The sequence below is a fragment of the Bombina bombina genome, chromosome 2 (genome assembly GCF_027579735.1).
Source record: "Bombina bombina isolate aBomBom1 chromosome 2, aBomBom1.pri, whole genome shotgun sequence".
Classification (NCBI taxonomy): Eukaryota; Metazoa; Chordata; class Amphibia; order Anura; family Bombinatoridae; genus Bombina; species Bombina bombina.
The window spans coordinates 1,314,359,762-1,314,378,214 of NC_069500.1; the positions used below are offsets into that span (position 1 = coordinate 1,314,359,762).

The following is an 18,453-nucleotide window of genomic DNA, read 5'->3' on the forward strand; positions in this document are numbered from 1 at the left end:
GACAGCGTATCATGTCGGACAGACATTGGTAAATCTAACCCTATGTGTCTTATCTCTATATGTATATACAAAGCCCTATAGTTAAAGAGAACAATTGAAAAAGAACATTCTAATTATTATCTCGACCCCTCCCCTCCACACTGGGAAGATAATTACAACTGCTGCCTTTTTGTTTGCAAAGCTTTTCAGAAGCCATTGTACTGCTAAATTATCATTTTTAATATAGGTGGCTGTTTCAACAGGCAAAAGCAGGTATTTCAAATGCCAAATTAAAGGTAAATGATCTATTTGTAAATAATTTAACATCCTCCAGCAGGTAAAATGAATCACTGGGAATGTATGAAAGGGTAGAAAGTATTATGGGACACAGTCCCTTTAAATTTCATTAACTATGTTCTCAAAGCATTTAATTACAGCGTTTTATTATTGCACATACAATTGTGTATAATTTGTGTTTTAAACTCTAACAAAGGGGTTAAACCAGGGGCACATTAAGGTTTTGTGATGCGGCACTGATACCCTAGGCACTCAAAATTCTGCTGCCCACCCCAGGAATAAGGCCTTTTTTGGTAATAATATGTTTTGGTCAGGGTTTAATGTGACTTTTTATCCATGGCATTATCAAAGTAAATGTTCATGTTAAAGTGTATGTCTGTGTATATATGTGTGTATGTGTTAGTAGTGAGTGTGTGTATATGGTGAGTGTGCGTTTATGGTGCGTTTGTAGTGATTGTGTGCAGTGCAGTGTGCGTGTATGGTGTGTGTGTGTGTGTGTAGTGAGTGCAGTGTGCGTGTAGTGAGTGTATGGTGAGTGTGTGTGTAGTGAGTGCGTATGTGTATGGTGAGTGTGTGTGTTTATAGTGTGTGTGTAGTGAGTGAGGTGTGCGTGTAGTGAGTGTGTGTGTGTGTGTTTATAGTGTGTATGTGTATGGTGAGTGAGTGTGTGTATGGTGAGTGTGTGTGTTTATAGTGTGTGTGTAGTGAGTGCAGTGTGCGTGTATATGGTTATTGTGTGTGTAGTGAGTGCAGTGTGTATGTAGTAAAAAGTGCTGCCCCCCAAATCTGCTACCCTAGGCAAGTGCCTTGTTTGCCTAGGCCAAAATACGCCCCTGGGTTAAACACATATTTAAAGTCCTGCTCAGTAACAGAGCTCCAGCTGCAGAAGCTATGTGGGGGTTAAACACATTGTTATAAACACACATTTGTGCAATAATAAAATTCTGTATCATCAAAGCATTTTCTTATTGCACTTTTCCCAGCACTATTTTATGTTCATAGGTCTCAGGTGGTGATTCTGGTTTTATAATGATTATCATTATGTCACTAGAGTTGATTGAATTTCATGCTGTTTATATGACGAATAATAAGTCATCCATTGCTTAAGAATGTGAGCAAATCCATTTTACAATTCTTTCTACACACTATAGTGTAACTGGCTTTTTTTTTATTTTTTATTAAAAGGACCGAATGTTGAACCAGCTTATCTGAAGAAAAAAAAAAAAAAAGCTGACTAGAAAATATCACCTGGACATCTCTAGTTAAAAAAAGAAGATATTTCACCTCAGAATTTACCCAGTAGCCACATCCCAATAGAAAGGGATTTGAAACATTCAATCAGATTACAGTAAAAAGAGTAGCTCAGGCACCCAGACCAAGTGGTCCCTACTTGCCAATGGGCACCCAGGCACCCCGGAAAAGTGTTACCTGCTTGACAATAGACCCCCAGTCACCCTGGGAAAGTGTTACCTGCTTGACAATAGACACCCAGGCACCCTGGGAAAGTGTTACCTGCTTGACAATAGACACCCAGGCATCCTGGGAAAGTGGCTCCTTCTAGCTAAGAGGTGCCCTGTGAAAGTGTCCCATGCTTGCCAGTAGGCTCACATGCACCCTGGGAAAGTGGCTCCTGCATGCCATTAGGCTCCCAGCCACCCCATGAAAATGGCTCCTGCTCAGCAAAACATGCTCAAACACCCTGGGAATGTGACCCCTGTATTCATAAAATTGAACAAATAGCCCTGCATACTTTAATATCCGTTTAATGTTCTATCGCTGTCTAATGCCGCCACAATGTACATTTAATAATGTTGCTCTATTGGTAACCAGGGGCCACTTTCCTGTAATGCCTGGGTGCTTATTGGTGAGGTGGAGGCCACTTTCCTGGGGTACCTAGGCACGTATTGGAGAGCAAGGGCCTCTTTTGTTGAATGCAGGGGACACTTTCCCAGGGTGCCTGAGTGGGTATTGAAAAGCAGGGTCCACTTTCCCAGCCTAATAGCAAGCAGAGGCCACTTTTCCAGGGTGCATGAGTGCGTATTAGTGAGCAGGGGCACTTTCCTTGAGGGCTCCTAAGCACTTAAATAAATATTTGCCTGAAATTAATATTGGCCTACCCCATATCCACTAATCAGTAGCTGCCCAGGCTGTAAGGTTTGGGATCAAACTCATGCCCAAGCATAGGGTTACCACCCGTCCCTTAAAATACAGAACACTTATAAGTTACACATGCTGCAGGGTGTGCAGGGAAGAATATGAATAATGCTGTCCAGAAACACAATACATGTTCCTCACTGCATCTCCCAGTTACACCGTTACTCTGCCCAACACCATGAGACACTTGTGGCTCCGCCTCACAAGACCCCTCCCCCTTCCTGTCCTGGAAAGCCTGCTCCTTTACACTTTTTTGCTAAGACTACAATATACATGTGCAGAAGATTTGAGAGCCAATGTGCATATACATGATGACGATCTCATCACAGGTGCTAACAGTAAAATCAAAGTTAAACGTTCATGATTCCAATTGACTTTTATTATAAAATGTGCTTTGTTCTCTTGTGTAAAACTATGTATAACATTGCTCTAAACATTGTTGCAAACACTGCTGCAAGATGGCTAAAGACTTGTGTACGCTCTTGAGCTCACCTACAATTCCTATTATAAGGGACATCAAAACCCCAAATTTGCTTTCATGATTCAGATACAGCATGAAATTTTAAACACCTTTCTAATCAACTTCTATGATCACATTTTCTTCATTCACTTGGCATCTTTTCTTGAAAAGTAGGGACATATGTATATATATATATGCCTCTTGTCATTGGCTTACCAATGTGTTCAGCTAGCTCCAAGTAGTGCATTTTCCCTCCTTTAACAAAGGATGTCAAAAGAATGAAGCAATTTTTTCATGTGAAGTGTGCACAGAGTGTACCTACCAATCAGCACTCATGCATATGTTGTGGGCTTGTACAGATTGGCTTATGAAATGTGAAAAAACAAAAAGGCTTTAGCAGACTTACAATACAATTGGCTTCAGTGATGTCTCTATAAAATAGTATGTAGCGGCTGTACAGTTCCAGCATACTATGTTACTTTGATGTTCCCTTGTAGAGTGCACATTAGTGAAAACATCAACAAGTGCTGATGAATGAAGTCAGAGAGTGACTAGAGGTTTGATTCCATCAAATCGGAGAAACACGGTGAAAATATAACGTTAGTGCAATAATAAAATGCTTAGGGACGGTGTTCTGTCAAGAACTCCAATTCGTCAAAAACTCCAATCTGACGTCACTTCCGGTGACTCTTTTATTTTAATATCTGTTTTGCCCCCCTTGAACCCCCCAGGCAGAAGCAAAATAGATAATGAAGATAGGCGATTACAGGGATAATCTGATTGGTTGTGAATCCTGTCACTCACTGGACACGGACCAATCAGATGTATGAAAATACCAGAAGTGATGTCAGATTGGAGTTTTCAATGTATTGGAGTTCTAAACAGAACACCGGCTCAACCATGGGACCAAGTGGATCCAATGGACCCAGGTAGCACTTGAGTGTCTGAGTCAGTCACTGTCAGAACCAGGCCATTCCTGACTAATGTCTCCATGGGGGAAGTCACAGGCTCCCAGCAGCATATCCTCCTCATGCACAAAGACACAGAACCAGTCAGGGGCACCATTCATGGTGGGACAAGTGCATCACTTCCCTAACTTCCTTCCTACTGATTGCACAATTGTGCATAATCATTGGTTGCATGCAGGTAGGCAGGCTTAGTAAGGTTAGCGGCCAGGCTAGTAGTTTCACATGCTAATCAGGAATGTTACTAATTGGGGGGGGCGTCATTTCATTCTCGGACCCAGGCAGCACAATATTTTAAACCACCCCTGAAAATGCTCTAATGTATTTTATTATTGCATGAATGCTTCTAGGTAATGCTATATTTAACACCTGTAAAGGGGTAAAACACATCCTTAAAGGGACATTCACCGGTATAAATGTAATGCACATAGATTAATTACATCTTTGAATAAAAACATATTTGCAACATAAATGTATTGGGAAAAATGCTTCTAGTGAAAGTTATCACTGTTTTAGTGTTAACATTTCACTCTGCACGTACATGTTCAGAAGCACAGCTAGATATTCTCAGTGCACCAGTATTTTAAATACTGCAGCTGCTCAGAGCACCAGTGGGGCTTGTATCATGTCAGCAATAAATGGGACATGAAATGCAAAATAAATCTTTCATGATGCAGATAGAGAATACAACTTAAAAAAAAGTTTCTGATTGACTTCTATTATCAAATTTGCTTAAATCTCTTGTTATTCTTTGTTGAAGAGATGTCTAGACAGGTAGGGTGCCCATGTCTGGAAAACTACATTACAGGAAATAGTGCTGCCATCTAGTGCTCGTGCTAATGGATAGTATTGTTGCAAAACTGCTGCAGACACCTGCACTCTACTGAATTTACCGTCCTGCCTTTAACCTTTTAAAGCCGTTATGCCGTTCCATTCCGTCATAATTAGACTGGGCTTTAAAGCCGTTATGACGGAATGGAACGTCATAACTAACGGCTGTCCTGAAGCCTTCTGTGCTTCAGGGATTTAATCGCGGTCTGGAGGGCGTTCCTAGGATTGTAGGGACGCCCCCCAGATGCGATCCAATAATTGAAATCTCGCGATCGTATGCACGATCGCGTAGTTTCAATTTGTCTACATCGGAACAGTTGTTCCGATGTAGGCACTTTAACCCTGTCACGAAAGGGTTAAACAAAGAATAACAAGACAATTTGATAATAGAAGTAAATTGGAAAGTTGTTTAAAAATGTATGTTCTATCTGAAGAATGAAAGAAATGTTTTAGGTTGTATGTTCCTTTAACAAATTGAGTAATTACCAGATGTTACATTCACCTTTAGGCTGAGCAAGTCGTGTTTAAAATGCTGGTGCACATTACATAATTAAATATACAGTTGAAACAGCTATAACATTTATGGAAGCATTTTTACTAAAAACATGTTTATTATAAAAATGCTTCTAATCAAAACTGAAGTGTTTCCATGTGGATTCTAATTTTGGCTGGAATGTCCCTTTTAAAGTCCAATTAAGGACCACAATGCATTGCTTCTCCTGTGCAGTACAATATTAGTGACCCAATCAGGAGAGGAGACGCAGGCAGCCACTAGCCCTGTCCAGCTGAGCAGCAATTCATCTACTGAAACTTCACGAGGGTTAAACATTTTTTATCAAGTATAATAAAACATGCTCTCCATTAGTGTGTGTATATATATTTATCTTATATGTCCCTTTAAAGGAAATAGCATATTCTACATAAAACAATAAAGATTAAAAAAGCCTATACGAGCAATCTAACAAACAATTCACAAATAAAACAGCCTACGTGCATGAGGATTTGTAAACAATAAAACTATGAAATCCACAGCTGAATGTCAATGAAATTTGTCATCACCGTAAAAGATACATAGCAGCGATTCTCAACCATTTGATTAGAGGTGAAGTGAGCAGGAGGGAGAAAAAAAAAAGCTTTATTTCGCTTAGTCTCATTGTACGTGAATGGCGGATAAACGTATTATGTTACTATTTATATTTTGTACTTCTATAAGACCCTCTGTGTGTAGTCTTTTATGTAAACGAGTCAGATATTACTAAGCAAATAACCCAGTGAAGAAAATAGGAAGCGTCGTGCAGATAGCAGACTCACAGGAACACAGTGAGGGAGGGGAGTGAGCGCACCAGGCTGGGAGGGAGGAGTGAGAAGAATAAGGCACCGAGCAAGCACCTCCCTTCCAGGAACAAGCAGCAGCACCTGCAGCCCCGGTACCGCGAGCCCACTCGAGCAGGTCTGTGTTTTCTGCTGGGGGGCAGTAACCAGGACGGAGTGTGGGCACTTGGTAGCAGGTGCTTAAGGCATGGTATGGGCTTCTTCTCTACAGCAAGAAGTATTTCCCTGTAGGCAGAGTGGGCTTGGGTATAATCTAGAAAATAACATCATCACCTTTGTTTTTGGTTAGTAAATTAATCTGGGCTTGGCTGGTTTGGTTAGATGTGCTAGTTTTTTGTGTGTATGGTGGCAGATTGAACCTCTAATTTGTCATAGATAAACTTCCTGACTGCTTTAATTGGTTATGGTTTGCGGGAAGGGTAATTTGTGTGCTCCCATTGGTACCTAAGGTATATGTGGGAAAGAATTGTCATTAGCAGTGTTAGTGATCATGTCTCTCTATCTATCTATCTATCTATCTATCTATCTATCTATCTATCTATCTATCTATCTATCTTTAATATAAACTTTATTATATATCATTATGTTAGTCATCTTACCTTGATAATCACCCAGCCCTTCATAGAGGAATAACAAAGTGAGCTTCAAAGTAAATAATTTTTGCTGCTTAGTTTCAGATATTATTTACTCCCCTATTTGCTAAAGTTGTATGTTGACCGCCTTAGATTTTATAACTGATATTACTGTTGCATTGATGAGTGCTAATATTGCTGAGCAGCAACGTTATGTTTTTTTGCCCTTTATTTAAAATTTTAGGAGTCCTAAGGAGATTTTTAAAGTTGGCCTAGCATGGCTTGTAGTCATCACAGACTCATCTTCTGGTAAAGTTTGCTGGCAATGTCACAGAATGAGCTGGAGAGGAATGGGGGACACGACCAACAAGGTAAAAATGATATGGGCATTTACATGCGATTAACTTATGCAAGCGTAAAATACCAGTTTGGCATGCCTGAGGATTTCAAGTCTATGCATCTGCAGAACAGCAAAGATAAACTTTTTGCTTGTACTTCAGTTTATATATTCACTATATATATATATATATATATATATATATATATATATATATATATATAGCAGCACGTTAGTGCCACTTTAATGACCCTCCCCACCCCCCACGTGAAGCCTGTGTAAATTGCATCCTGTGTTTGCTCTACGAGGTCAAGTGTATGATGCAAATATCTTCCTCTTTAAGAAGTGTTTTCCCTAAGCGTATGTCACATTGCTAAATAATTCCTGCTGCCAAACATAATCCGTTATTACAACGTCAGATATTTATCATTGTAGCCTGGGTTTCAAGTCTTGTGAATTGAGAAAAAAATAAAATGCGTGTACAGTGAAAGTAAAAGCAACAATTTTTGATTACTGCTCTGCTGTAAATGCAAGTGTCTAGTGTGTGTATATATATATATATATATATATATATATATATATATATATATATATATATATATATATATTTTGTATTAAAGTAGACTTGACAAATTTATTTGAAATTTAAAATTTAGACAGCGATGTTTGTATATAACTATATGTAAATTGCTTTGGATCTCAGGGCTACTAAATTTGTAAACAAATATAATTTTAAACTTGCATTTCAAATCTAGTTGTATGTACAAAGAGCAAAATGTTATCAGTAAAGCCAGTGTAGAACAATGTAAAGGGTGTTACATAAGGTTCTGCTCTATTGTTAAAGGGACACTCAGGTTAAATTAAATTTACATGATTCAGATACAGCATGTAATTTTAAACAACTTTCCAATTTACTTCCATTAAAAAAAATGTGCACAGTCTTTTATATTTACACTTTTTGAGTCACCAGGTCCTACTGAGCATGTGCAAGAATTCACAGAATATATGTATATGCATTTGTGATTGGCTGATTGCTATCACATGGTACAAGGGGAGTGGAAATATACATAACTTTGAAATTTGTTATAAAAAAAATCTACTCATTTGAAGTTCAGACTAAGTGCTATTGCATTGTCTTGTTATCTTGCATTTGTTGATTATGTAAATCTAATGTGTTGACTGGTCCTTTAAACTCTGAATATTTTTAGAGACCTTTGAAGGGACAGTGTAGTCATGATTAAATGTTCATCATTCATATAGGGCATGCAACTTTTCAATTTACTTTTATCATCAAATTTGCTTTGTTCTCTTGGTATTATTTGTTGATAGCCTTACCTAGGTAGTCTCATAAACTGATTTCTAAGCCCTTGAAGTCCGCCTCTTTTTCCAGTGCATTTGGACAATTTTTAACAGCTAGACAGTGCTAGTTCATGTGTGCCGTATAGATAACATTGTGCTCACGCCTGTGGATTTACCTAGAATCAGCACTGATTGGCTAAAATGCAAGTCAAACTGAAATAAGGGGTTAGTCTGCAGAGGCTCAGATACAAGGTAATATCGGAGTTGATGTCAGTGTTGGTATAAATTCTGGAGTAGACTGTCCCTTTAAAGTAAGAAATAGGAGGCGGAGCCTGGAGGAGCTAAGGAATGGCCGCATAAGTGTGGAGCTCCAGGCAGTGTAAAGTTTAAGACGGCTAGCAAAGTGTCAGGAAAGCAATTGGCAAGCAGTTAGAGCACTAAAGTGAGGATCGGATACCATGGATCACAGATCCTGAACATAATGATGCAGCTGTAAACGGTAACGCTCTGTCCCAGAGGAGCCGCATAATATACAGAGCGGCGAGGAAAGCCGGCAGACCACGTGGCATGGCGATGCACGCTTCACTCGAGCAGAGGACATAAAGTCATATTAATGGAGGACACCTCGCATAAGGCACAGTAAGCAATACAGGCTACGGGAGGGAAGGAGGATTAGGCGGTAAGAGTTTAAGTAACCGCCAGAGCTATAAAGTCAGCGCCAAAGGTCACTACACACGCTGGGAACAATACCTCCCCATTAGCAGCAGCGGTATACATAAACAGTCCTTCACAATAATAAACTGAACTGCTGCTGAACTAAAAGAGTACCATTAAGGGGAAATTTCAAGCTCCCAAACTAACAGAAGGGGCAAGAATTTGACGTTGGCAACACAGGAAGGTGACACTTTTGAGAAACAGTGAACCCTAATTACATAAACTATAGGTGAAGGAAGGGTGCGGCCATTTTTTTATCCTTTCCCTGTAAAGAAATAAATCTTTAGAAAAACACACTTTGGGAGTGACAGCATTCCACAAATCATTATCTTTTAGAGGGTAAAGCTGAAGGGATATAGAGAAGACTGCAAGCAGCAATTTTATTAAATAAAGAAAGCTGAAAAGGGAGATCATAATTGCAGTTGAGAAGCTGCATCATGGCAGCAAGAAGAAATTTAAAAGCAACGCCATTAAGCAAGCACACCACAGCACCTATCTTCCTTAAAACCAATAGAGGGGAGAGATCCCCAGATCAACTTTCACACAGCTCAGACGGGGAACACTGTTCTACAATGGATGATTTGAAGGAATCAATAGGGCAGGCCCCCCTAACAAGAGCAGATTTAGACAATCTGGTGTCGAAACAGGACATCTCTACTAATTTTGAGAAGCTCCTTGAGAAAATGGAAACGCTGCAAAATACAGTAACAAGCAGCCTGAATGAGCTTAAACATGAAATGGGTGAACTTGGTTCCAGAGTAAACTCACTCGAGGAAAATGGAGACGCTCTAGCAACTGGTTTGAATGACATGGTAAAGCAGTCAAATGCTCAAAGACAAGATATTGAAGATATATATGACAAATTAGAGGACTTAGAGAACAGAAGTCGCCGATGTAATATTCGGCTGAAAGGGGTTCCAGAAACAGTGACTTCTAAAGATTTAAACTCATATTTACTTAGTTTGTTCCGTGGCATAACGAGCAATGAAGAAGAAAATAATTTCCAAATGGAAAGAGCTCACAGAGCGCTTAGACCTAAGCCTAAAGGAGATGACCCGCCACGCGACATTATTGTCAAGATGTTCAAATACCAGGAAAAAGAGGAGATCCTGGCTGCAGCTAGGAGGAATCCTACATTTAAACACCAGGGAAATGTAGTGCAATTCTTCCAGGACTTATGTCTCAGGACTTTGCAGAGAAGGGGTGCCCTCAGGCCCCTCACCTCGCAGCTTAGAAAGGCCCAGATACCATATAGATGGGGCTTCCCTTTTGCCTTACACATCACATGGGACAATAAAATGATCTCCATCACAGAGCCGGAGGAAATCCCCGACATTTGTAGAAGACTGAAACTTGAAATGCCGGACCTGCCTGCACAGCACTCTTCAACAAGGAGCGAAGACAGACCGCTTTTCCAGAGAAAATGGGCTAAAGTTCCGGAGAAAAAAAGGAAGACATGAAGTTTTAGCAGTCAATATGAGAAAGAAAAGGAGATAGGGAAGATGAATGTAAGGCCAGAAGAGGCCGGAAGGGTCACGACCCTCTAGGTCAATTCTTGATTCTTCCATTCCCAGGAAGACATGAACTTGAAAACCAAGGACAGCTCGAAACATCGGACAGATGAGTATAAGTTCAGGTTGTTCAAAATGTAATGTTTGTGTTTGCAAGTTATAAATGAAGGTAATGTTGTTCTTCTGCTGGTTTTTGTTTGAACTGTTTGCTATAAAAATACAGCAATTTATATGGACTCCTGCTGACAGATAGGACTTGTAAGTTATTGAAAATTGCTATAAAAGTTGCACTAATAACTTAAAAGTGAGCTTAGGTCAAAAATCAGTAGTTGCCACCAATCACTAGATTTGTTTATAAGGTATAAATGATGGCAATGTTGCTCTTTTGCTGGCTATAGTTGGAACTTTGTGAAGAAAATATGCAGCAATATGGACGGTCTCCTGCTGAAAGAATGGACATGCCTGCTAGTGAAAAATGCTATACAACACATATTAGTAACCTTACTGTAGGCTCATTTTACGAAATCAACAGTTGTTATTAATCATTTAGTTAATTCTCAAGGTGAATCTTCTGAAATAGTTAAACATGCTTATAGCGAATAGTATATGTTAACACAATCTATCTGTGGATCCTATTGCCAAATTTATTGCTAGCAATCTAATTTAATATAAAATTATTATATTGAAAATAGTTTAAAGAACATTTACACTGCCTGTTTAGGTAATTGTTATGGAATTTATTGTTTTAACAATGACAAAGATTGTTTATTTGTTTTGGATTCGGGGGTGTTTTTGTTACCAGGGGGTGCCGGTTAAAAACAAAGGTGAGTCTAACAGGGTGAGAAAAATTAGAGGTAGAGCTAAAATAAAGACATTTGTAGACACACATGGGGATGACCATACTTTAGATATCTTTTTAAGGATAGAGGAGGAGGATAAGAGAGGAGGAGGACGACAGGGTAATCATGGCGAATAATTTTGTACTTCTCTCACATAATGTGAGAGGACTCAATACAGACGTTAAAAGACGTACTGCCATAACACAGTATTTGAAATTGAAGGCTAAAATAATCTTCTTACAAGAAACGCACTTTGTAAAGCAAAACATTCCCAAATTCTGGTCGCATCACTTCCCAATACACTATCACGCTACAGCGGAAACCAAAAAGAGGGGGGTATCAATCTTACTGCACAGATCACTAGATTTTGAACTAGATAAGGTAATCAGAGATAACGAGGGGCGATATGTAATAGTACAGGGTTCAATCCAGGGAACGAAGGTAACGCTATGTAATCTGTATGCACCGAATGAATCTCAAAATATATTTTTCTCTAAGCTATCTACAGTGCTCACGCAATGGTCACAAACTAGATTAATAGTAGCAGGGGATTTTAACGTTAATATGTCTTCTTATGGGGGCTCAGAAAAATTGAAAATCTCACATAAACAACATAGACACAACAGTGTAGTCAAGTCGATTCGGCACTCGTTAGAAGAGCAGGGATTGGTGGACTCCTGGGAGGCCCTAGGCAACTCGGAGCACAGCTTTACTTACTATTCCCCAGCCCATAAGACCTACACGACACTTGACTATATATTTGTTAGTCAGATCCTGGTGCCGAATTTAGCCAATGCTCAGACACAAACAAGTGTTTGGTCAGATCATTCAATTATACTAGTGGAACTTACTGGGCTTATTCACTTTTCCAGACACAGATCATGGACTTATAACCCGACCTTACTGAAAGATCCGGGGATCTTTAACAGGACTCAAAAAGCACTGACTGAATACTGGCTGTTGAATGAGAGTACAGTAGACAATCCGGTAGTGACTTGGGCAGCTCATAAAGCTGTGATACGGGGGATGCTGATAAAAGAGAAGGCAGGGAAAAATAAACAAATGACGGCTTTAGCTACCGCATTAGGAAGGGAAATTGAGCAATTGGAGAAAGAACACCAGCGCACGCTATCTGTGAGGGTTTATAAGAATTTGGAGTTAAAAAGAAAGGAATTAGCCTTGCTGTTAAATGAATCCTCAGTTAGGGCTGCCCTGCGATTAAAAGCTCATTATTTTGTCTTCGCAAATAAACCAGACAGATACTTAGCACATAAACTGAAGGAGAGAAATAAGTTCTTCTCAATACCCAAGCTGGTCACCAATAGAGGGGTGATGACATCGAATCCACAGGAAATATCAGATAGTTTTGCGCAATATTATGAACAGCTATATGATGGGAATAAAGTTAAGGTAGGAAATATTGACTCCCAGATAATTAAGTTTTTAGATAGAGCCAACCTCAGGAATATAACGGAAGAAGATATGGAACTCCTTAATTCTAAAATTTCGGTGGGGGAGGTGTTAGGGGTGATCAAAGACCTAAAAGCGGGTAAAGCGGCAGGGCCTGACGGATTTATAGGTGAATACTATAAAGTATTTAGGAAGGAGCTGGCCCCTCATCTAACCAACTTATGTAATGGAATTATGGAGGGTAGGGAGGTCCCTAGGGAAATGCTTCAAGCAAAAATAATTGTAATTCCTAAAGATGGTAAAAATGTAAAGCTGTGTCAAAATTATAGGCCTATATCCCTAATTAATCACGACATCAAGATCTTTACCAAAGTAATAGCAAATAGATTGAAAAAGATCTTGCCCTCATTGATCCACCAAGATCAAGTGGGATTTGTTCAAGATAGGGAAGCCCCAGACAATATCAGAAGAACATTAACTCTGTTAGATTTTTTGAAAACAAAAGAAACTCCAGCTCTACTCCTGTCGTTAGACGCAGAAAAAGCGTTCGACAGGGTAGACTGGAAGTTCATGTTTCGAGTTTTGGCGACCATGGGATTTAAGGGGGCATTCATACAGGCGTTGGAGAGTATTTATTCGAACCCCACGGCAGTGGTGGGAGCAGCGGGGTATTTATCTAGGCACATAAATATTAGAAATGGGACAAGACAAGGCTGTCCGTTGTCGCCATTGATATTTGCTATATGTATCGAGCCATTAGCTGCAAGTATTAGAAACATGAAAGAAATCACGGGAGTGCAGATAGGATCAGACGAATATAAAGTTATGTTATTTGCAGATGATGTCCTGCTGACAATCACTAGACCTATGAGTTCGCTGCCATTTTTATATAAAGTGTTAGAAGAGTTCTCTGAGATTTCGGGATACAAATTAAACTCCGATAAATGCGAGGCATTGGCTATCAATCTTCCCACGTATACCAAGAAAGCAATGGAACTAAATTTTTCTTTCTCATGGACAAAAAATTACCTCACGTATTTGGGGGTTAAGATAGGAGATAATTTAGCTGATTTATATAAAATAAACTATACCCCCGTCTATAATGCTATAAGAAACGACCTGCGGAGGTGGAGTAAGTGCAATTTTTCATGGTACGGGAAACTGATGTCCATCAAGATGAATGTGCTCCCAAGGCTAATGTATTTATTCAGGGCTATACCAATTAATGTACCTTTACCAGACTTATTATCTTTACAGAGCGATATATTGAAATTTTTGAGAGGAAATGGCAGGCCTCGAATTGCTTCCCAATTGCTCAGTTCACACAGACAGGTAGGGGGAGTGGGGGTTCCCAATTTGGTTGAATATTTCCAGGCTTCCAGACTGGCGCAAACAGTTATTTTAGGTAAACAACATAATGAGTTGATATGGCCACAAGTAGAAGCTAATTTGGCGGGCTGTCCAAGGGCGGCGGATATACTCTGGGATCTAGAAAGGGGTAAAAAAACAGGGGAATATAGATCACCGATAACCTTAGAGGCAGTAAGACTTTGGGAGGGACTTACGAAAAAACTACATTTGAGTGGTGCGGAAACGATATTAAGACCGGTCAAATTTCTGTTACCAAAAGATCTAAGAAGAAAAATGGACAAATGGGTGAACAAGGGGTTATATAGGGTAGCCGACTTCCTTACGGGCTCTAAGATGCGTACGTTTAATTCTATTAGAGACCAATTGCAACCAGAGCAGTTACATTGGTTTATGTATCTACAAATTAGCTCAGCCATAACAACGTACATGTCGCGCAATCAGAACCACCAGCTCACGGGGCTGGAGAGAATGATAATAAACCCTAATAGAGGGAAAAAATTGATCTCCCAGATTTATGTTCTAATTCAGAAGGCTAAATGTAATTCTAAATTAAAAATGACCGAAAAATGGGAAAGAGACACGACAATGAGGTGGGAGACGGATGAATGGATTGAGCTGATAACAAACTCTTACAGTGGGCTAATTAGTGCAGATATGAAGGAGAATTGCATGAAAGTAATCTTTAGATGGTATCTGACACCGGAAAGGACAGCGCATTTCTCTATAGGGTTCGATAGCTGCTGCTATAGAGGCTGTCATGAAAAGGGTACATATAGACACATGTGGTGGGAGTGTCAGGAGGTGCGACCACTGTGGGGGAAATTATCAGAATTAATAAGTAAACTGCTAGACGAAAGAGTAAATCTTACAATGACCCAAGCTTTATTACATGAAAGAGTGAAACCATTTAACGCCTCAATTAATAAACTCATTAGAATATTATGCACATGTCTGAGAACCTGCATAGCCAGACACTGGAAAGTGGGAGTCCCATCATGGCATGAAGTGTGGGGGAAAATTAAGGAAACATATACCCTATCAGAATTAGCTGCATGGTCACAGGGGCACCCAGAACAGTTTCAAAAGATATGGTTTTACTGGGTACTGAGGTCTGGTGAGTTCACTTAGTGGGATAGGAAAAAACAGTATGGTAGCGGACTAATTGAGGATACTAGAGAGTCGGGCGAAAGGCCTACCTGAACTGTAGGAAGAAAGAGAGATAATGAGTGTTGATAACCTTTAACAGGACTCTTAGGTTGGATTAGATTAATAACGGCACCTCCTGGTGGGGGGGGAGGGGTTTAGTGGGGGGGGGAGGATGGGTAGAGATAGATACAACATGAGTGCTTCTATGAGATCTTAAATGATGGTCGCTAGATGAAGGTAGATACATTGCCATAGAATCTCTGTACCATGTAATACTAAGTTGTACTGTTGATACCCATGAGTTGAATTGAAGTTTATTGTCTTGTTTTTACTTTGTTATAAACCAATAAAAAATATTTCAACATAAAGTAAGAAATACAATTTTGTTTAGGACATTTCTTTTTTTTTTTTTTTTTTTTTTGTACACAACTTGTGTTTATTTGGGTCTATATTACTTTAACCCAGTACTCGTGAAAGAAGGCCTCTTAATAAATAAAATATATTATAAATGTACATCCTGTGACATTTTAAGTTTTTATATAATAATATTGGCTTTTTTTTAAAAGTACCAGTATCTTACACTACTTCTAGAAAATATAGCTACTGTACCTTAATGTTTGTTTTATTGATAGCAAATATACATTTAGATGATGTATTCCATCCATTTTTTAAATTGGGACTTATACTTTTTTTTCACTTTTAGAGACACATGCTGTTTACCAATTTTACAAAATCTTATACTTTTTGATTTTAACAAACCACACACATTTTTTAGCAAGAAAAAAAAGCCTCATCCCTACATATAAACACATCCAGAAATGTTTAAATTGGACTCGCACAGCCAGCACTCAGTCTGTTGCACCATTGGGGAGAGGTAGGGAGTGATTTGGAATAGGGAAGTGATGGTTATAGAAAAGGCAACGTGGTGCCTTAGGCCGGCCAAACCTTATTTAGATTGTAAAGTTTTTTTTTTTTTTTTTTCTCTGTACATAGTAAGAGCAAGTCAAATTTTAGGTATCTGGAGTCATAAATTAAAAATGTATATGTTTGGCTCATAATATTGTGTTTACTTTTTCAGTGCCATCCCTTATTGCACTGTTTACGTATATGTAAATTATGGTTACACTAATAACATAGAAGATAAAACTTGAGTGCTAAATCTTTTCAATTTTTTTTTTTTTTTTTTAACGACAGGGTCATGTATTATTTAAAGATTCTATAAGTAATACAAAAAATATATTTCTTTCATGTAATTAGCAAGAGTCCATGAGCTAGTGACGTATGGGATATACATTCCTACCAGGAGGGGCAAAGTTTCCCAAACCTTAAAATGCCTATAAATACACCCCTCACCACACCCACAATTCAGTTTTACAAACTTTGCCTCCGATGGAGGTGGTGAAGTAAGTTTGTGCTAGATTCTACGTTGATATGCGCTCCGCAGCAAGTTGGAGCCCGGTTTTCCTCTCAGCGTGCAGTGAATGTCAGAGGGATGTGAGGAGAGTATTGCCTATTTGAATGCAGTGATCTCCTTCTAAGGGGTCTATTTCATAGGTTCTCTGTTATCGGTCGTAGAGATTCATCTCTTACCTCCCTTTTCAGATCGACGATATACTCTTATATATACCATTACCTCTGCTGATTCTCGTTTCAGTACTGGTTTGGCTATCTGCTATATGTAGATGAGTGTCCTGGGGTAAGTAAGTCTTATTTTCTGTGACACTCCTAGCTATGGTTGGGCACTTTGTTTATAAAGTTCTAAATATATGTATTCAAACATTTATTTGCCTTGACTCAGAATGTTCAACTTTCCTTATTTTCAGACAGTCAGTTTCATATTTGGGATAATGCATTTTAATTTAACATATTTTACCTTAAAATTTGACTTTTTCCCTGTGGGCTGTTAGGCTCGCGGGGGCTGAAAATGCTTCATTTTATTGCGTCATTCTTGGCGCTGATTTTTTTGGCGCAAAAATTCTATTTCCGTTTCCGGCGTCATACGTGTCGCCGGAAGTTGCGTCATTCTTTGACGTTATTTTGCGCCAAAAATGTCGGCGTTCCGGATGTGGCGTCATTTTTGGCGCCAAAAGCATTTAGGCGCCAAATAATGTGGGCGTCTTTTTTGGCGCTAAAAAATATGGGCGTCATTTTTGTCTCCACATTATTTAAGTCTCATTATTTATTGCTTCTGGTTGCTAGAAGCTTGTTCACTGGCATTTTTTTCCCATTCCTGAAACTGTCATTTAAGGAATTTGATCAATTTTGCTTTATATGTTGTTTTTTTCTTTTACATATTGCAAGATGTTCCACGTTGCAACTGAGTCAGAAGTTACTACAGGAAAATCACTGCACAGTGCTGGAGCTACCAAGCTAAGTCTGCTATAAACTTTTGGTATCTGTTTTCTCCAGCTGTTATTTGTATTGCATGTCATGTCAAACTTATTAATGCAGATAAAATTTCTTAGTACTGTTACATTACCTGTTGCTGTTCCGTCAACATCTAATTTTCAGAGTGTTCCTGATAACATAAGAGATTTTATTTATTTTAAATCCATTAAGAAGGCTATGTCTGTTATTTCTCCTTCTAGTATACATAAAAGTCTTTTAAAACTTCTCTTTTTTTCAGATGAATTTTTAAATGAACATCATCATTTTGATGCTGATAAATCTTTGTATTTGTTCAAGATGGAATTTATTCGTTCTTTACTTAAAGAAGTGTTATTTGCATTAGAAATAGAGGATTCTGGTCCTCTTGATACTAAATGTAAACGTTTAAATAAGGTAGTTATTCCAGAAGTGTTTTATCTCCCTGATGCTATTTCTGAAGTAATTTCCAGGGAATGGAATAATTTGGGTAATTTATTTACTCCTTCTAGACGTTTAAGCAAATTATATCCTGTGCCATCTGACAGATTAGAGTTTTTTGGGACAAAAATCCCTAAGGTTATGGGGCTGTCTCTACTCCTGCTAATGTACTACTATTCCTATGGCAGATAGTACTTCATTTAAGGATCCTTTAGATAGGAAAATTGAATCCTTTCTAAGAAAAGCTTACTTATGTTCAGGTAATCTTCTTAGACCTGCTATATTTTTAGCGGATGTTGCTGCAGCTTCAACTTTTTGGTTAGAAGCTTTAGCGCAACAAGTAACAGATCATAATTTTATAGCATTATTATTATTCTATAACATGCTAATAATTTTATTGGTGATACCATCTTTTGATATCATTAGAGTTG

The 18,453-nt window shown here is 38.7% G+C and overlaps 1 protein-coding gene across 1 annotated transcript in view; it reads left to right on the forward strand.

Annotated features, from left to right (window-relative positions):
• The first annotated feature begins 6,164 nt into the window (after positions 1-6,164).
• LOC128647520 (TBC1 domain family member 14) overlaps positions 6,165-18,453 on the forward strand; it is a 228,542-nt gene continuing 216,253 nt past the window's right edge. The window contains exons 1-2 of the mRNA XM_053700304.1: positions 6,165-6,302; positions 6,835-6,961. Coding sequence (XP_053556279.1) covers positions 6,916-6,961 — 46 coding nt within the window. The 5' untranslated portion in view covers positions 6,165-6,302; positions 6,835-6,915. The remainder of the gene's footprint in view (positions 6,303-6,834; positions 6,962-18,453) is intronic.